Source organism: Gekko japonicus, unplaced genomic scaffold (genome assembly GCF_001447785.1).
Source record: "Gekko japonicus isolate JY-2015 unplaced genomic scaffold, Gekko_japonicus_V1.1 scaffold1808, whole genome shotgun sequence".
NCBI lineage: Eukaryota > Metazoa > Chordata > Lepidosauria > Squamata > Gekkonidae > Gekko > Gekko japonicus.
In genome coordinates, this window is record NW_015168102.1 from 77668 (window position 1) to 98657 (window position 20990).

At 42.3% G+C, this 20990-nt stretch overlaps 2 protein-coding genes across 2 annotated transcripts in view; one reads left to right on the forward strand and one right to left on the reverse strand.

Moving 5' to 3' along the window:
- GNPAT (glyceronephosphate O-acyltransferase) overlaps positions 1 to 17173 on the reverse strand; it is a 30526-nt gene extending 13353 nt beyond the window's left edge. Inside the window, exons 1-7 of the mRNA XM_015414792.1 lie at positions 16969 to 17173; positions 15459 to 15650; positions 4148 to 4324; positions 3300 to 3429; positions 1558 to 1685; positions 791 to 866; positions 509 to 660 (exon numbers count right to left, since the gene is read on the reverse strand). Coding sequence (XP_015270278.1) covers positions 509 to 660; positions 791 to 866; positions 1558 to 1685; positions 3300 to 3429; positions 4148 to 4324; positions 15459 to 15650; positions 16969 to 17019 — 906 coding nt within the window. The 5' untranslated portion in view covers positions 17020 to 17173. The remainder of the gene's footprint in view (positions 1 to 508; positions 661 to 790; positions 867 to 1557; positions 1686 to 3299; positions 3430 to 4147; positions 4325 to 15458; positions 15651 to 16968) is intronic.
- A 100-nt stretch (positions 17174 to 17273) lies between these two features.
- LOC107113468 (uncharacterized protein C1orf131 homolog) overlaps positions 17274 to 20990 on the forward strand; it is a 20683-nt gene continuing 16966 nt past the window's right edge. The window contains exon 1 of the mRNA XM_015414798.1: positions 17274 to 17419. Within this exon, the coding sequence (XP_015270284.1) occupies positions 17308 to 17419 (112 nt within the window). The 5' untranslated portion in view covers positions 17274 to 17307. The remainder of the gene's footprint in view (positions 17420 to 20990) is intronic.

Genomic DNA, 20990 nt, shown 5'->3' on the forward strand with positions numbered 1-20990 from the left:
AGACATTTTCCAGTGGAGACTCGCAACATTTGTTTACCATAGTTCCATAGTAGCTATCATATTTTTATCTCACAATTCCTTCAAGGACCTTATAGCAGCATACATAATTATTCTCTCTTCCATATAATCACAATGAAGCATGAGTGCACATGAAAGCTAACACCCAAAGGTGCCACTGGACCCAAACTTTGTTCCAATGAACAATCCCCATAAGGTAGACCGGGATTAAAGACAGTGCTTCATGCAACTTTACCCCAACGCTTCCTGGCAGAGTGAGGATCAGAACTCAGGTCTCCACAGTTCTAGTTCAGCACTCTAACCATGATGCTATAATGGCTCCCACTGTATTCCACAATCCTCCATGTTTCACCGTAGGGAAACTGAGGCTGGGCAGAGGAAAGCTGCCCAAGATGCACGGTCACACTTATAGCCAAGCAATACTTTGAATTCAGAACAATATCCCATTTTCCACCCACTGGGCCACACTAATTTAAACCTGCTGCCTTACCGATGTCGATTCCTTTGGTTTAGGGACACCTAAAAGTTCATGTGCATAAAGAGATTCCTCCAGTACTCTCTCATAACTGATACTAATTGGGACAAGGTAAATGTCAAAGACTTCCCTTTTAAGAAATGGATCCATCACAATATTGAGGAGACCTGAAAGAAGAAGGAAAAAGCTGTATATTTTTATTCAGAACAAATGCATAATTGATATATTTCTATATATGACATGATATATTTCTAGCATGGTATTTAGAGCTGAACATAAACTGTCTAGCCAACTTACCAAACTTTGGAACCAAAGTCTTTGCGGTGCGACTTCTCGTCCCTTCAAGATAAAACTCAACTGGGGCATAGCCATTCTGCAGAACAAAATACACAAAAGAGTTAACAATTAATGAAATATAGACATTCATTTTTAAATAAAATATTTTTAAAAGGGGTTTTTTTTGTAAAACAACATTAAAAACAGTAGCTACATGAGTCAAACGGGAAAGAATTACAAAGCCAGCATCCACCACAACCAACACATGATTAGGTTAATCAAGCAGAAATATTTGTTACTCCTGAAAGGACTTGATGGGAGGGGGAATTCCCTGCCCCACCAGCCTCCACTTCTCTCCTCTTGCTTTCCCAACCTTCCCTTCGCTGTGGGTCCCCCAGTATATTATTTCCTCTTCCCCACTGATGCTTCCCTCGATGCAATTACCAGTTGTCGGGCATCAAAGCGGATGTGGTGTTTTGTTTGTTTCTTTTTGCTATGTCTCTGCACATTCAGATGGTTGCTTTTACCATTATGGGATGTTTTAGTCCCCAGTTTTTTAAAAATAAGCTTTTGGAATTTTTCTGCAAACATAAGATTTCCCCAGGGTTTTTAGAAACATAGCCATGTGTGGTGCACCTTTGCAGACTTTTGTTCTGCATGCGGCTGCACTGTGCAATTAGAGTTATGACAACAAGGTATGCAAATACGTTTTTGTATCACAGTGACCATAGATGCTACGACCAAAAGTCTTAAAATTCAACATTATAGCCAATTTCAAAATTATTTACCTTCAACATTGTTTTGACATATTCAGCAAACACTGCCCAGTAGAGTTTGTTCCCACCAAACGTACGTCGCATAAAAAAGGCACCTGATTTTCGTAGGAGCTCACCAACCACTTTCATTCCCAAGAAATCTAGCAGGGGCAGAAAATGCAGAGTGGCAAAGTCAGTCATTATCTCTTAAAGCAACTCCTTCAGCAACTAGAACTGCATGGATTATCTGGAGAAACGCCATGAGGGTAGCACACCAGAAGCGAAATCAAACAAGAAAATCTGAATGTTGTGCCAGCTATACACACTTATATGAATATCCAGCAAGTGTTGAAACTATGGGACTGTTGATACATTACTTGTCCCCCACCCCCACCCCAAGTTCTATGCGTGATAGGAGCAGGTCTGGATAAACTAAGGGTTGGGAATAGCCTTAAACTGCTCATTGTGCATGCTCCTCCAGATCAGAATCTGTGCTTGTTTCTCTCTGTCATTGTTTGGGGACTGGGGGTTATATTCAACACACTGGTAATATACAAAAGCACTTTGTAATTTACACTGACAAATGGCACAGGATTTTCAGCAGGAAAAAGCCTAAGGATTACTTCTATATGTCAGTCTCCCCTGTAAGTCACAGCTTCATCAGCTGAGGGTTTTTTAAAGGAATGACTAAGGAAAGAACTCAACTATTTATAATATATATTGTATGTTCAAATGGTAGACTATGTGTCTTGCACACATGAAGTTTCAGATTTCATTTGTTAGATGGTACTCAGTTTGTAAATCTGGGAAAGGCCTCTCCTGTTGAAACCTTTGATGACAGCAGCCCACAGAAAACCTGGCTAACCCAAATCAATTGTTAGTCTTACTCAGTGTGACTAGCAGGGCAAATCTTGCTGGTGGACCACCAGTATTTGGATCCTGTAGAGACTGATCTGTTTGGAGCATTGGAACCCCTGCCCCTCCTTTTGCCTCACAGTTACCCACTGTGGTCATTTTGATAATATCCCTAATGGCATCTCAAGCATACAGCGATCAAGACTAAAAATAATATTTTGATATTTTCAGAATTTATGTGTAAATCAATCTATGCTTATTTACATCATCTGCTATCTTGGCAGCTTATCATTAACATAAAATTGGAATCACCATCAACGCCATGTAATAAGCTTTCTGAACATTTTAAAAACAGGATCAGCCTCATTCATCATCATCAAAACATTTTAGGATGCTTCATTTACAATAGTTTCCAGAACTTGTATAGCAGAAAAGATTAACATTCACATTTCTTACATCCTTTTATTCATCTACTTTTGATATATCAAAAGTATGTTGAAAAAATATTGTAAGGGATACAGGGCTTATCAGTCCTTTGAATGTTACCATGGCATACCGCTGAGTTTTGTCAATGCAAGAGCCTATCATAATTTATATGATAATTTATCTCTTAGAGAACCATCTCAAAATCAACATAGGTGTAAGGCAAATAACAAAAACTATGATAATTTTTGTCAAGAGAGGTTATTGTTCCTCCTGCAGTTGAAGAAAGAAGGCCTTGCAATCAGCTTTTGAAATTCTGTGCAGCCCTCCTGCAGCCTCATCTCTGCAAAACAATGGAGTTTGTCACAGGCGTGTCATGGCAAGAAGAACCATTCTAACAAAAGGAAGCCCAGCCAAGCCCCATTCGCCAATCTAGTTCACCGCAGCACAAAAATCTGGTTGTTGCAGGAATAAATTGTTATAAGGGAAATCCTCACCTATTCCTGCTCCAATGAAAGGAAAAGCCAAGTCATAGGTAAACAGCACATAAGACAGCAAGAGAAAATCCACATAGCTTCGATGACTGGGCAGCAGAACAACTGGATGCTCTTGAATTGCCTGTTGTAACTAACAAAGAACAAAATGCCATTTATTTATTTTTAAAAATGTATACCCTGCCTTCTACATTCAAGGCAGTTTATTTAATAAGAAACAGTACAAATATGAAATATAAAAACAGTCAAAATAAGCAGAGAATGCACACTGTATGAAATGGGAGAGGCATCAGTACCTAATGATCCCAAAACACTGAATTCTGGCAAGGTTCACTTGCATACTATTGCTAGAATATCTTTGGGGAGAATCTTTCTTAGTAGCATATCTAAGGATATCACTGCAGGATGCAGGACAGCTAGCACAATCTGAAGCAGAGTTCTGGATTGTTTTGTGGGTCAAAGAGTTTCTATTTCAGTGGACTTAGATGGATGTGCTCATGTGTTTCTCTCAAACACATACACATTCAATTGCTTTAATTTATCACAATACAGTTTTCAAGTCATAGCTTAGTGTACCTCCACCACATGCTGAGAAGCCCATCTTTGCTGCATAATGCTTTGAAACCCAGTGTTGAACATTAAACAAATATGCACGTCCATTTCAGCATTACCAAACTGACAGTCCCAAGGTTATCCTTAGTACTTCCTTCATAGGACTATCATCGTTACTAGGATGACAACAGGCTAGCATCCAGGGACCAACATGCAAAAATAGGTTAACAAAAAATTTATCCCAAGCATATCAGGACAGAATTCTAGCTTTCCATGCAGATGTTCATACCATTACTTACTTTCTGTATGCCCTCTTCGTTTACACAAATGCTCTTAAAAAGGCTTTTAAATAATTTGCTCAGTGTGAAAGCGAAAAAACGGATTGCTCCCATGTGCATGCTGTGCGCCATCTCGTCCAGAATTTCTGCAGCTTCTTCCTGTACGATGTCAGGAGATTCACCCATTTCTTTTGACAGCTGTGCAAAAGATCAAGAGCAGTAGTGAATACTGAGATGCTTTTCACATACATTTTGGAGTTTTCAGCACATAGTAGCCTGGAACCCTAACTGGGCTTAGAAAGGGCAGCTTACCCAGTTGACTATGGCATCCTTTTTTTTTAAAGACCCCCGTAGGGGATTTTTTGATTTTTTATAATACTACATAAACTACAAAGAAAAGAAGGGAAGGGGAACTACAACTAAGGAGAAAGAAAAGTAACCCACACTAAACTAAAAACCCAAGAGTAGGAGATCATTACCCTGTTAGACTGCAGTTAGGATTTTTTTAAAAAAACCTGTTAATAAACAATATACTTTGTGAGATCCTGTCTTTCTAAGCTTATGTGTTAGTTTATTACTTGTTATGAGAACATCCTGAGGTACCCAAGCAGGGCAGTTGTTCACAGGGTGGTTCCTTACCCATCATAGTCCACAAATGTCAACATAGATATATGTGGGCTACCAAAAATTTGCAGACTTCAGTGCAAAACCAGAATGTTTCCCAATTTCAGCAGGCCCAAATATGCGTTTGGTTGTTATTTTGTCGAGTTAAGTTGAATATATCAAAATATTTCATAAGTTAATTTAGGACATTCAAAATATTGTGAGTTTGTACTTGTTAGGATTTGGGCCTTCATCAAGAGCCAGTGTTGTACAGTGACTGGAATAACAAACAAGGAACAAGACAGGACCAAATATGCGTTTGGTTGTTATTTTGTCGAGTTAAGTTGAATATATCAAAATATTTCATAAGTTAATTTAGGACATTCAAAATATTGTGAGTTTGTACTTGTTAGGATTTGGGCCTTCATCAAGAGCCAGTGTTGTACAGTGACTGGAATAACAAACAAGGAACAAGAAGACCTGGGCTCAAATCCCCACTCAGCCACTAAGCTCAATGGATGACCATGGTGACCTCAGTCACTCTCTCTCAGGTTAACATACACAGGGATGCCAAGTATCAGGTTCTCTGAATTCCCAGCTTTCATTTTTATAAAAGTAAAGTGTCTATCCCTTTTCACTGTGGAGATACGTCTTTGACATATCTCTGCAAGGGAAAGCACTGGAGACTTCATAAAAAATAAAAACTGGAAATTCAGAGAACCTGATCCATATATTTGTTATAACATTATATTGATATAATGATAGTCTAGTGCCAGTTTTAAAAGTTTAAAGCTTCCTGTGGCAGGGGGAGGAAATGTGGGGAAATCTCTAGGAAAATGGCTGATGTGTGGGTGTGAGGAAAAATCCACATTTCCCCACCCACTCAGCAGCCATCCAGGCTTTACTGTGATCCTTCCCAAGACTTCAGAGCAGGTCAGTTTGGGAAAGATCAGAGGAAAACCAGTGGAACCCTCGAAGGTACACAAATGCACCTCGATACTGTTGCGAAGCAGGAAAAAAATATCTTCTCAGCAGCACTGAAGCTGAGGCAAATGACCCATCAGAGGCTTGATACTTTAATACAGCAAGGCTGAAGCAAACATTGCCTATCCTGAGATGCTGCTAAGACCAGCAATCAATCCAGCATTGGATCAAGCCAAGAGCACCGCCACCACCCCATTTTCAAGTTGTGGTCTCATTCCTTCTTCTCTTTACCCTGGCTGGAAAGCTGAACAGCAAACCTCTCAATACTATGAACCACAAACCTCTGCTTATTTTATGAACAGTCAAGTTAATATTTCCCAGTGATCTATCAAAGTAATGAAAGGGTGATTTCCCCCACCCTCCCTCCCTCCCTCCCTCCCACTCTGACATGTATGGTGATCTGCATTAACATGTACTTGTGTTTATATATGGAACTGTGACTACATTTCTGGATTAACAACACAAACAAACAATACTCTAGCTTAAACATGTGACTATAATTAATATTTCTGGTTTTTAATAATCTTGTTTTAGACCTACGGCCCTTTGTTGTTTTAACATACATGAGCTGAGGTACTACCTTGCCTTGTTGTTTTAACCCAGCTGTTATCCACTGTAGGCTCGATGTCATGTAAAACGACGTGGGAATGGAAGTTTCAAACAGCATTTATATCTGAACAAAGTTTGAGTCCAGGGGCACCTTTAAGACCAACAAAGTTTTATTCAAGATATAAGCTTTCGTGTACAAGCACACTTCTTCAGATACAGTGAAACAGAATTTCCTCAACCATTACATATAGGAATGGGGGGTTAGTTGTCAAGAAGGGCCAATTAGAATCAAGGCAGAGACAGGAACAAAAATAGAAATTACCAGTCCATACATATAGGTAGAGGGTGAGCAGTACCAGTATGTATGGACTGGTACAGCCCATACAGCATAATGAAGATGTTTAACAGATTCAAGGATCTAACAGGGATAATAAGCTTAGTTTATATATGTATGAACCCATTTGTTTGGGTTCAATTCTGGGGGGGGGGGGAAACAGTGAAGGAAATAAATATGTTAAAACTGGAGATTGATGTATCCTTAATTGTGGAATGCTCAGAGTAAATATTGCAAAGGAACTTCAGGAACCGAGTAGAAAGGCAAATTGCTGAGTTGCAAGTTATTACAACACTCAGTCAGTTATAGTTTATTACGATCCAAGATCAGTATATATATCAGCAATCATGTAGACATTGATATTTGTTATGTATCTAAATACGGTAAACAGAAATGCAAGCATTCGTTGCTAAAATAAAATCCACTGATGAAGCAGTAATCTTCTGTCTGATTAGACATTCCAGTGCACAGAATCTCACTACCTTGAAAATAGTTTAATTACAACAATCAGCAAGGAGGAGATAAGTATAAAAGTGATTAGATATGCCTGGATACTTGGATATAATTGGAAAGATATACATTCTCTGGATATTCTGTTAACACTGACAACGTGGGAGTACATGCTCTATTGTCTCTATCAATCCAGATTGGCAAAAACAGAGAGGTTGTGCATACGGAGTGCATGTGTCTTTCCCCTCAAGAAGGGCCAAGGGGAGAATATTGACTCTACCCAGGGTAAACGTTCTGCAGTATTTGGGTATTCCAACAAAAAAATAGATCACTTGGTGGGGTAAATTTTAGGTCCTTGGTAACCAAGGTGCAAAAGAGCTATACTGGAGAGACCCAGGAGTAACAGTTTGTGTTCTGTTGTTGTCACCCACCTGGAATCTAAAGTATCTAAAACAATTAAAGAGAATTAATCCAGAGCGAGAGAAATTTATCTTAAGACAAAAGCATATAGCATAAAACCAGACCCAGGTTTCCAATGTCACTAATCCTGCCTGTAGCCTAAGCAAGATGTTGGGAATACACCGAGATACTCCAAATAAAGATCTTTAAAAAATTTGACTGGATTTTTTTTCTTATTTACAGTTGTTATTATTATATAAGGAGACTTATATTCCATAAATGCGCTGAGGTATTACCTTGCCTTGAAAAACGTTCAGAGCATGTGGGATATGAGATCCTCCTTTTGTATGGAAGAATCTTAATGTAGCTGAGGTCAATCTTTGGGCAGATTCCATCGCCTGAGAAAGGTGAGCTGTCCATGCACCAGATGATTGGAATGCAACACCTAGGTATCTAAACACTTTAACTTGGTTGATCTTCTGACCATCTATTTGCCACCTATGCTCAGTGGGTCTTTTGGCAAAAACAAATACTTTGGTTTTAGCAAAGTTGATGGTTAGATGTTCTTCTTTACAATAAGTCGTGAATGCCCAGAGTGCTCTTCTCAACTCTACCTCAGTATACGACAAGATAGTCTTGTCGTCTGCATACAGAAGGGTGGAAATTGGTCTATTCACTATGTTTGGTGGGTGGAAATCAGGGTTAGATGGAATCTGCACTACAGAATTTATATACAAATTAAATAGTAAGAGAGCAAGGATGCAGCCTTGTTTCACTCCTTTTGTAACCGGGACCTTATAGGACAAGTGCCCGTGTGGGCTGCATCTCACTGATAAATGATTGTCCTCATAAAAGGCACATAAGAGGGCAAGAAGTCTACAGTCTATTGAGGATTCTTCAAGTTTTAACCAAAGTCCGTTATGAGAGATACTACTGAACACAATCCTGTAATCAACAAAGGCCGCATACAATGCCTCATGTGGTCTAGTGGTATATTTCTTTACTAGATGGCGCAGAATCAAACATTGGTTCAATGTGGAATGTCCACTTCTCAACTCTGCTTGTTCTTCTGCTAAAATATTTTGTCCACCCAGTTCCAAAATTTCCAGTATAGATGTCTAGCATATAACTTTCCCACCACACTAAGTAAACTAATTGGACAGTAACTGAAGGGGTCAGATCTTGCCCCTTTTTTACATATGGGGATAATGACAGTCATGTCCCAAACCCTGGGGATCTGAGCTGTTTGATCAATATAACTGAAGAGAGACGTGAGGACCGGTGCCACCAGTCGATATCTGATTTAATCAACTCAGGAGAGATTAGGTCACTCCCTTGGGCCTTCCCCAGCTTTACCTGGGCTACAAGCCTCTTAATTTCTGCAGCCGAAACTGGTGGTCAGGATGGGAGATTTTCCATAGGAATGGGTGAACAGGACACCTGAGTTGATTCAGCGGCATATAGCATACAGAAGTGAGTCCTCCAGATTTTCACAGGAATCTCACAAGAGAGTTTCGGGCCTTCTGAAAAAATCCTCCCTGGACTATTTTCCAGAAAACTGAACCATTTTTAAGTTTGGTGGCTTGATTAAGTTGGAGCCAGGCTGTTTTAATTACCTCTCTTTTGCTGTTGTAAGACAATTAGGTCTGGGGGGAAATAGTAGCAGATTCTGTGACCTGTAGCTATTAAATCTGTCTATTAGGTGATTTTTTTGCTGTTAGACATTCATGACCAAACCATAACTGAGATGGATATCTAGCTTTCCAAGGCTATGAAGTTGAATTATTTTGGGTACATATATCTAGCCATCCATTAATGATTTGTATATAACATTCTAATACAACTTCTGAATTAGAATTCATGATAATTTCATTATGAAGTTGGCCAATCCTTTCAGAGATAAGAAAGGCTTTGGTTTGATTATCTACATTTTTTGTTCATTAAATTCTTTCATAACCAGGGACTTGTAGTAATTCTACATCAAATTTCTTGGCTAAATGGACTGAGGAAATTGAAAGATTGAAAGTAAAAGACTATGGAATCCCATGGACTTAACATGGATATTGGTTTCTTATCTCACTACATATGCCAACCTCATTCAGCCCTTACATCTGTATTCTCACCAATCCTCCAGAAGGGCCATTTTATTTTACCTCTTATTTGGAATAACAGATTAGAATAGTAGATTGTAATGTAACATAATGAATAGTAGAAATCAGAATGTATTTCTCCAGTCTGGGGACAGGAGATATAAATCTGCACAGCCAAGTGCCCCATTTCAAAGAAGAAAATGCTGTAAAGTCGCCTCCATGCTTCAGAGAAGACGGATAGCAGGGTCTCAATTAATTACTCTCAGAATTCCACAATTAAGGATACATCAATCTCCAATTTTGACATGTTTATTTCCTTCACTGTTTCCCCCCCAGAATTGAACCCAAACAAATGGTAACCATATAAACTAAGCTTATTATCCCTGTTAGATCCTTGAATCTGTTAAAGAGCTTCATTATGCTGTATGATAATTTACTGCTCACCCTCTACCTATATGAACAGACTGGTAATTTCTGTTTTTGTTTCTGTCTTGACTCTAACCAGCCCTTTCTGGCAACTAACCTCTCCCACCCTCTCTCTTCCTATATGTAATGGCTGAGGAAATTTCTTGCACACGAAAGCTCATACCTTGAATAAAACTTTGTTGGTCTTAAAGGTGCCACTGGATTCAAATTTTGTCCTGCTGCTTCAGGCCAACATGGCTATCTGGAGCATTTATATCTGTTTATAACCTGCATCTCAAGCACTCTATCCATTTAAAACTGTGCCTCCTCCCCGCCGCCCCCCCCCCCCACCCATTTCCAGCATGTTCTATTCTGGCTTGGAGAGGGGAAATTTTAACTTTTGTGCTATAGTGATATACCATGGTGACCCTTCCCATACAGAGGTGGTAAACCTCTGAATACCAGTTCCAGGAGGCAACATCATAGCAAAGTCACAGCCCCCATGCCCTGAAGGTGGCCCTCCAGAGTAACTGGCTGGCCAACACGTGTGACAGAATGTTTGACCATATGAACCAATGGTCAGTCCAGCAAGGCTCTTCTTATGTTCTTATAGCAGTATTTGTCTGAATGCAAGTTGCTGGGGCAACTGTGAAAGGATAGAGGTTACCTTTTCTTGCTAGTGAGATTTCCAGAAGTATCTGGCAGACAGTGTTGAAAACAGGATGTTTGACTGGACAGACCTTTGGACTGATCCAGCAAGCCTCTTACTTTATTCTTATGAAAGCTACAGTGCATATGTTGTGCTGTGTTGTTTACTCTACCCTCATGTTTACAGCAGGATTCATTTATTTGCATTTTTAAACCGTCCTCCCCTATAAACAGGGCTCAGGGCAGTGTACAACAAAGGCCATTTACGACTTCACAGTTTCTAAAACATAACTTAATTTACAGCTTAAAAACAGCAATAAAGGTAAAGGTTCCCTTGCTTGAAAGCCAGTTGAATCCGACTCTAGGGTTGCGGTGTTCATCTTCATTTCAAAGCCAAAGAGCCAGCGCTGTCCAAAGACGTTTCCGTGGTCATGTGGTCGGCATGACTAAACACCAAGGCACACGGAACGCCGTTACCTTCCCACCGAAGTGGTACCTATTTATCTACTAGCAATTTCTTGCTTTCGAACTGCTAGGTTGGCAGGAGCTGGAACTAGAGATGGGAGCTCACTCTGTCATGCGGCACACTCGGGTCTCGAACTGCTGAACTACTGACCTTCCACAGCCTGCAGTTCAGCGTCTTAACCACTTGAGCCACCGCAGCTCCAGAAAAAACAGCAATACATGTAACAGATAGATGGCGATAAACTGCCTGTAGTAGGCTACCACCCAGTGGGGTAAGAGGCTGGGGGAGAGACAGGAATGCCAGCTTGATGGAACTGTTGTTGTCCTCAGCCAAACACCTGGTGGAACATCTCTGCCTTACACACCCTGTGGAAACACAGGGCACAGATGTTATTCAGCAGAGAGTTCCACCAACCCTGGCCCTGGTTGAGAACCGGGGGGTATCTCTTGGGCCGAGGACCACCAAAAGATTCTTATCGAGTATAGTGCTCTTCGGGGGGTGTACCAGGAGAAGCGGTCCTGGAGATATGTAGATCCCTGACTGTTAAGGGCCTTAGGTAAACACCATAACTTTGAGCCTGATCCAGCACACTACTGGAAGCCAGTGCAGTTTTTGCAGCACAGGCTGGAGGTGTGCCTTATGTGGGATCCCCATAAGGATCTGCACAGCTGCGTTCTGTACCAGTTGGCGTTTCCAGACCAGTCTCAAGGGAAGCCCTACGTAGAACGAGTTACAATAGTCTAATCTGGAGGTGACCATTGTGTAGATTACTGTAGCTAGGTCAGGATGGGACAGGTAGGGGGCCAGTTGCATGACCTGGCGCAGTTGAAAAAATGCCAGTCTGGCAACATTTGTGATCTGGGCCTCCACTGTTAAGGAGGCATCCAGAATCACACCCAGGCTCTTGACAGTAGGTGCCGGTACCAAGGGCACACCATTAAAGGCTGGGAGTCAGCACCCCAACCCTGAGTCCGTCCCCCCCTCCCAGCCACAGAACCTCCATCTTTGCCAGATTCAGTCTCAGCTGACTCTGTTTTAACCATGCCATCACAGCCTCCAAACCCTTGGCCAAATTTGCTGGGGCAGTATCTGGCTGGCAACCCATGAACAGGTATAACTGGGTGCCGTCAGGATACTGGTGACAACCAAGCCCGAAATGCCATACCAGTTGGGCAAATGGGTGCATGTAGATGTTAAACACCATCGGAGAGAGGACTGCCCCATGTGGAACCCCACATACTAAGGGATGCCTAGTTGACACCCTCTCCCCAAGCGCCACCCTCTGTCCTCAACCTTGGAGGAATGAGGTAAACCATTTCAGGGCTACCCTGTGTACTCCTACATCAGTGAGGCAGTGAGTCAAAAGGTCATGATCGACCATGTTGAATGCTGTTGTGAGGTCCAGCAATTGCAAGACAAAAACAGACCACAGTAACTGACTAGGCTGGCAAACAAAAGAAAAACATAGGGTAAAATAGGGTCTAAGAGGCAAGTGGTCAGCCTAACCACACCCAGAATCAGCCTGGGAGAGTCAATATCAGCCTGGGAGAGTCAGTTGAAGTTGTCAAATACTGAATCCAAATATGGCCAAGGGGCCTCCAGTTCACATATTGTATAAACAGTTGGCAGGAGGTCGTGGCAGAGTGACAAAACTTTATATTTAATAATATAATTCAGTTATTTCACTGCTTTCTGCACATCTTTAAGTATGCTACTGAATTATTAAAGTGTGTGGGAAGAAAGGAGACTGCTATTTTCTAAAGCTGAGGGGAAGGCATTCTGTGCATGACCGGAAGTATTTTTCTTTCAGGACTCAACCTGTGTTGAAGACAAACTCTTGGGTCAAGCTCTAATGAAATCTTGGAACAAACTAAATAGTTAAGGAGGTCAACAGTAGTAGACCAATTTTAGTGGGGTAGCTACACTGTGGCAAAACCGAAAAGGAATCTTATGCCACTATAAAGTAACACCATAAACTGAGGACTCAGTTCTCACAATTCTCCGTGAGGACGCAAACCATTCGCCACATCTCCTCAATTTTCCTTCCCACTTAAGCATCTTTTCATTGTTGTGAGAGATCTCTCTCTTCATTCAGTGAGGCTTATTTCAAGGTCATTTAATGTACAGTGCACTTCAGTATTTTGGCTAGGTTCCTTGGCTGATGAGGCTTTCTGTTTCTGCTTTCATAAATCCTGTCCTTTTTCCTTTACTGTCTCTTACCTAATAAACAATGGCTATTCCATTTATGGTATCAGGAAGCCAAGTGACTAGTTTTGTTATGATATTTGGTTTGAATCTTTGTCTGGAAGTCCATGGTGGCTCTCAGCAAGCCGGCTCACACAGTGGGAATTTATGAAGATAGAGTGATGGAGAAAAAAAAACACATATATTCCACTCTGAGCTTTTTAGAAAAAGAGCAGAATAAAAGTAATGTAAACAACTCAATTGACAACGGTAACAAATGTAACTTTGAGCGACTGGACCATAAAGCAGAGTTCATCTGTAGGCACTTTCCTGCAATCCCTTTAAATGACCCTTTTCATTCTCTTACTACTGAATGGGAAGTCCTCTTTTCTTCTCTCAACATCAAACAGAACCCATTTTACCTTTCACATCTTGATGTTTCTTTCTAAGCTACAAAGCTCTTCTTGAACAGAGGCCACATGTTATTGTTCATTTGAGTTGCTTCTACATGGAGGTTTTGCTTCACCCCCCCCCCCCAAAAAAGGTGCAATGTTTTTCGATTGGCTTCTTCATGATCTCAGTGTGCAGTCATCACTTTTTGGGTTTTCCCAGATCTGCTTTCATACAATCTTTCTAGAAAGATCATGCTCAGAGAGGGTTTGGAATCCATGTGGACAGAAAGATGAGGATTTCTGCACCTCTGCCCCCATCTGATGCCACTTCTCCTCTTACTAACCATTCCTCCACCATTCAGAGCTTTTTTTAAAAAAGGGGGGGGGAAGCTATATTGTTATAGCATCACTACATTACAGCAATACCTACTATTGATTTTTTTCTCAAAGTTGGCCAAAACCACTCTGGTGGTGTAAGGGTGGAAATGACAGGTGTGAAAGAACACAGTGGAGAGTCTATCCATGTGGAGCATCTGCTTCTGCCACAAATGCCTCTGCATTTGTAGTGGCAGTAAGAGAACATAACAGGAAATCATGGTTGTGTGAAAGCAACCTGGGATTCCTAAGAATTCCATAAGCAACCTGTTTACTTCATTTATACCCCACCTTTCTCCCTACTGGGAACCCAAAGTGGCTTACATCACTTTCCTCTCCTTCATTTTATCCTCACAACAAGCTTGTAAAATAAACTAGGCTGACAGGCCCAACGTCACCCAGCAAGCTTGCATGGTAGAGTGAGAATTTGAACCTGGGTCTCCCAGATCCTACACTAGCACTACTCTCACATAACAAGAACATAGTTAGAAAACTACAAAAAGAATGGACTGCTTTTTGCCTAGCTTTAAGTAGGAAGAAACATATGAATTTGCGGCTACATTCAGACATCATGAACAAAAACAAGACTATTTATGATTGGCATGCACATGGCTTGTTGTCATGCTTGCACATTCCCTTCCCTCCCAAGTAGAGTTCCACTGAAGACTTCCTGATTTCAGAAGGCTTGAAACTCCAATTTAATATGATGTCAGAATGTGGGCACATGAATAAATGTTTCTTTCGCCATAGACCTGAATTCTAAACTAGTATATTAAGCCAGTCCTAAGAAGCAACAAGGACTGTTAGCATATATGTAACATTAAAAGCTAGTTGTTCAAGCTGGATTCAGGAAAGAGGCACTAGATATCATATTGCAAATTTACATTGGTTACTGGAGCATACAAGAGAATTTCAGAAGAAAATCAGCTTGCATCTCATAGCTTTTGACAGTGTGGATTATGGAAAGCTATGGTTGATTTTAAAAGAAATGGATGTGCCACAGCATCTGACTGTTTTGATGCACAACCTGTACTCTGGATGAGAGGCTACTGTTAAGACAGAATAGGGAAAAACAGAATGATTTCCAATTGGCAAAGCTGTCAGACAAGGATATATTTTTATCATCCTGTCTGTTCAATCTATATGCAGAACATATCATAAAGAAAGCTGGATTAGAATTAGATGAAGGTGGATGGCAGGCAGGAACATTAATAATTTAAGATATGCAGATGACACCGCTATTACTGACAGAACATAGTGAAGACTTGAAACAACTACTGATGAAGGTTAAAGCAGAATTTTTTATTGGTCTTAAGGAGCTGCTGAACTCAAATTCTTGTACAGACTAATGCAACTACCCACCTGACACTATAAATTTGGTAGAGCAAGGGCACTGCCAGACACTATTGATGATATGAACTAGAAATCTATAAACAAACATGAGTTTTCTCACCTCTTTGATGACATACTGTACTTGTTCAGAATGCAACACAAGAGTTTTAATGGCACTTGGCTTGCAGGGAGAAAGTTCTTTATACATAACAGGAGTGTAGCATCGCATTGCATATCTGAGGTCACTGGACTGCCGCCTCTCCTCCAAGATGTCTTCAAAGTCATATTTTTTCTTTGATGTGAGATTTTTCTGCTGGGAAAACAACCAATGAAGAATGAGACAACATATTACTCTCCACAATGTACCTTTTAAGCCAGGCTTGTCAAAGAAGATATATTTATGTGGCTATATATACAGACTCGACTGTGCAACTGAACAACAACATATACTGATTTATATATCCTAATTTAGCCCCCCCCAGTGTCCAATAGCACACCAGCACAATATAAGCAAGAGAAAGTTATAGTAGCCTGTTTCTAAGATTGATTTAGTTAAAACATTGTATTGCCGTTATCACAACCAAGAATAAGGTGGTTTTATGGAGAGATATCACTCCAACACCTTTCCTGGTTTGTTACAGTGCATTAAACTTATTCTAAATCTATCAAGATTATAACTGGCAACTTTGATTCATGCTTAGACAGTACAATTAAAACGGATTAAGTCATACTCAACAGATATTATATATAATTTAAAAGCAGAACACCACTCCCCTCCAGGAAATTATTTTCCACTTTCTGCAACAGATAAGAACAGCCTTCCCATCTCTAGGCAGAGAGAAGGAACACAGCGCTCCGTCTTGCGCAATGAATGCACCTGTCCAACATGCAGAGAATTAAAGTATTACCCAATCAGCAATGGCTACACAACTCAGGTTTATACTGGCACAAGTCTTTACAAACACCAAACAAGAAAATCAAAGATATTGGTTCAATGGTGCTGACAAAGCCAAATAAGAGAGCCACTTCCATGGAGTCTATTACCAGTTTCGGAAACCTACCCCAGGTCCCTGTGTGTCCTCTTCCAAGTAAGTATACAGAAGTATCTGGCTTTAATGTCAGGTTCAAACTACATACTGACCTATGCCTCTAGCACATATTTGAAGACATGGAATATGAAAGGGTTAAAGCAGCATCCCTCCATACACCCGATAGACTTTTCGTTGTCTAGAATCCCCAGACGTGACGTCCAGTCCCCGGGCAATGTGGAAGACTGACACATGAAGCGCCACAGCCTTCTTGCTTATAGCTACAGGCGCTGCGCCTTTTAACAGGCAATTCAGTAAGTGCAGCTTTCCTCATACCCTTCATCGTCATATCGAATGAGAACGGACTTAACTGGTTTTCGGAATATTCTGTCCATACACAAAAGGTGACAGCCCCGTCACGGCTTGCTGCCTACACTCCCGGGGCGGGGCAGGAGGGACAGACGGGGCCGCCGCCGCCGGTCCCCCGGCCGGAACGGAGGTTTTCACACACACTCAATCAGCCGTGCTTGCCAATCACAATGCAGCACGCCCGCCTCCTTCATCGCTGCCGACCCTACCCCCGCCACGCAAAAAACCACCTACAGAATACATGGGAGTCCCTCGCCGAGTGCTGCCCCCGACCATTGCCGCCATCGCCAGTTTCTTCCACCGGCGGCCGCTGCCCGGCTAAACTCTCTCCTCCCTGTTCGGCTTTCTCCACGGCCTCGGCCGGCGACCGATTGCGCCCATTAGCCCGCCCCTGTTGCAACCTTCCTGCCCCGGCGGCTCTTCGAACCAAGCCCGACTGAGGGAGGAGAGAAGGGCGGAAGCACCCCGTGGGCGCCGCCATCTTGGCTAAGACGGTAGTCGCATGCGGCCAAATCTCCTTCAGCGGATTTGCGCCTTGTGCTGCTCCTTTTGAGGGGAGGAGGAAACGGGCGCATGGCGAAGACGGAGAGTCTGGCGGGCGAGCGAGAAGCGGAGACGGCGGAAGAGGATGCGGGTATCGCCGTCTGCTTGCTGGATACTGTCTTGGACTCCTTGTACGATTTTGGTACGTAAAGAGTCTCGTGTCTGCTCCTGGTAGATAGTTCGTGGTCCGCGTCTGATGTCAGGCTCATTTGCTCGGGAGTTTTACATGTATCAGGAACCACCTCCTCCCCCTTTTTCGCATAACCGTTTCTCGCTCTTATTTCTTTTACTCATGAGGATTGCTTCCATTATTGATTGGAAATAACCATGACGCTGAACTGCAGGCTGTGGAAGGTTGGTAGTTCAGCAGTTCGAGACCCAAGTGTGCTGCATGACGGAGTGAGCTCCCATCTCTAGTTCCAGCTCCTGCCAACCTAGCAGTTCGAAAGCAAGAAATTGCAAGTAAATAAATAGGTAGCACTTCAGTGGGAAGGCAACAGCGTTCCGTGTGCGTCCGGGCGTTTAGTCATGCCGGCCACATGACCACGGAAATGTCTTCGGACAGCGCTGGCTTTGAAACGGAGATGAGCACTGCAACCCTAGAGTCGGATTCGACTGGCTTTCGAGCAAGGGAACCTTTACCTTTAACCCACTAAGATCCTAATATCTGCGGGTGAGTGGGCAGGTTCAGTCGGGAACTCCCACCTATGGTTATTAAGAATATGCAACTGCTGTTACTACACATGTATTTAAACACAGACGTAAGAGAGGCAATACAACCAATGCACTTTAACATTTAAAATAAACTCTTTATATAAAATAAGCATGGAGGTTTTCATATAAATCCTCATTCACTCCTGGTTGGTTGCTATTACTTCATAGCAATGAATCTTCAGGATATTACTGAGTACAGATATCTTCAGCATCCACAAGGATGCACAGAACAGAAAAAATACTAAGCACATAGATAATACATATATTGTAGGTCCATATGTTGTAAGCTCACAGATACTGGAACAGCATATGAGGTTTCCAGGCTGTACTTGGGATGCTGCAGCTCTTCTCAGTTGACTCCAGGATTTACCTGCAATAATTCAAGGCAGGCCTTAACACAGCAAAGTCTATATAGGCCTCTCCCCAAGATGTTGCCTCTTTCTGGGCCAGGCTGAACTGCTGGCTCCTGGGAAGGCTAGAAGCACTGAGCATGCTCATTAACTAAGTATAGAAGGGGGGAAAGGGAGTTAATTGCCACACCACCTATTGGCAAAAGCAGGCATGCCTGATCCCTGTATGCTGTTAACAGCTACAAAACTGCATGGGTTACACATGGACTATATGTCGCTTCATAAGGTCTGTCTATTTCCGAGATAAAATGTCCTGCTCCTAAATTTACTCTGTAATTCTGATGGCTGTGTTGGTCTGAAGCAGCAGAACAAAATTTGAGTCCAGTGGCATCTTTAAGACTAACAGAGTTTTATTCAAGGTATAATCTTTTGTGTGTATGCACACTTGTTAGTCAACATATGTAAGGGGGGAATAACTCCCGTTGAACTAGATAGAATGGAGTAAACTGGTTTAGCTGGTGAGGCTTAATCCCAGGTAATTGTGCATGGCATTGCAATCCAGAGATAAGGTAGGTGCATCAATTAATGTTGAAAACTAGAGGAAAGTATCCAGAGGTGCTGAAAAATTCTGGTTTTGAGTTTATAGAATGACCCAAAGTTTTGTGTATTGAAGAGGCAGGAGACGATGGTGAAACGAAAGAAGGTTTATTCAAAGTATTGCTCAGCTCCAGACTGGACTGGACAGCTCTGCATAGAGCGGCACTCCAACTTATACGATTTCATAGTGCACTATATACATTGTAACAGTAAACATGGGGTCTCATTGGACCTAAGCAGAGTTCTACAATTGGTTACCCTGGGTGGCAGACAGCCAATCATAATGCGAGAACTAGGATACCAGAGACACTTCAAACATCATAGAACAGCATAGAATCAAACCCAATACACAACCCAAAGCGTTTCAAGTTTTACAACTGGGGGGGAGGTCTTTTGTAATTCTTTCTAGAAAGAGTAACAAATTCTGTATCTGATTCATAAGTAAAATAGTAGACATCATGAGAATATACTGAAGTTGGTAGTTGGTTGGTTTACTTTGAGAGTGTATATGCCGCCTATTTGGTCCTGCTCAAGGCAGTTTACAAGTAAAAACAATACCTTAAAATTGTCAGACATCATTACTTATCAGCATCTACATGCGCCCCCTTGCCCAGATTGCCCGGAGGCATGGGCTGAGTTGTCACCAATATGCGCCCAGCTCTACCTGATGTTGGGCGGCCAGTCTGACTCTAGCTCAGAAGATCTAGACCTGGCGTTACAAGCCGTGGCCTGATGGCTTAGACTTAGCCAACTGAAATTGAAACCGACAAAGATGGAGGTCCTGTGCTTGAATCGGAGCGGCCCAGGGTTAGGGATCCCACTCCCGAACTTCGATGGGGCTCCGTTGATGCCAGCATTGGTGATTAGGAACTTGGGAGTGCTCCTAGATGCCTTAACAATGGAGCCGCTGCCAAGTCGGCCTTTTACTATCTTGGGCTGATTAGGCAGCTGGTTCCCTTCCTCGAACACAATGACCTGCAAACAGTGATCCACGTGATGGTCACCTCGAGACTGGGCTACTTAATGCTCTCTTCATGGGGCTGCCCTTGGCACAAATCCAGAAGCTACAGCTAGTGCAAAATGCTGCAGCCAGGCTTTTTATGGGCCTCCCCATGCGCGAGCACATCCGGCCTGTGCTAAAAGCATTGCACTGGCTGCTGATAGTATAACGAATTCGCTTCAAGGTGCGGGTTCTTACCTTTAAAGCCCTATATGGTCAAGGACCTGCATACCTGAGGGACCGCCTTTCCCCACATGTTCCCCGGAGAGCACCGCGTTCAGGGCTCCAAAATCACCTGACCCTCCCTGGTCCAAAAGAGGCCACGCTGGCCTCAATCAGGACCAGGGCCTTCTCAGTGGTGGCTCCATACTGGTGGAACGAACTCCGAGATGACATCAGGGCCCTGCAAGACCTCTTACAGTTCCGCAGGGCCTGCAAGATGGAGCTCTTCCACAAGGCTTTTAATTAGGAGCCGCACGTAACAACTGCACTGTGTTAGGCCCTCCCCCTGGATGTTCCATTAGCATCCTGTGCCTGCCAGCAAAACCAGAAAAGATAAGCTGAATTCCAACTCTGACCATTCCCTTTTGTTTAACCAACATGTCCTGCTCTGACGGCTATACAATTTTCTAATGTTATTATTACCATCTGTTCTAGCTCTAGCGCCCTGCACTTTATGTTTGTTATTATTGTATGATAAATTAAGATGTTTAAGTGTTGCTCTATGTATTTTATATGTCTCAGTGGGGAGGGTGGGATATAAGTCGAATAAATAAATAAATGAACTACTGAGCTCTAAAAATACCATCAAATCACACCTCAGATCAAAAGCAGCACCCTTTTTAAATGCATGTGTAAAAAGAAATGTTTTGCTGCCCTGACTCCTAAAAGCCTGTATGGTAGGTGCCAGGTGAGTCTCAAAGGGGAGAGTATTCCATTGGCAACTACTAGAAGAAGGAGGAGGAGATTGGATTTATACCCCTCCCTTCACTACCCAAAGGTGTCTCAGAGCGGTTTACAATCTCCTTTCCCTTCCCCTCCCCTCCCCTCCC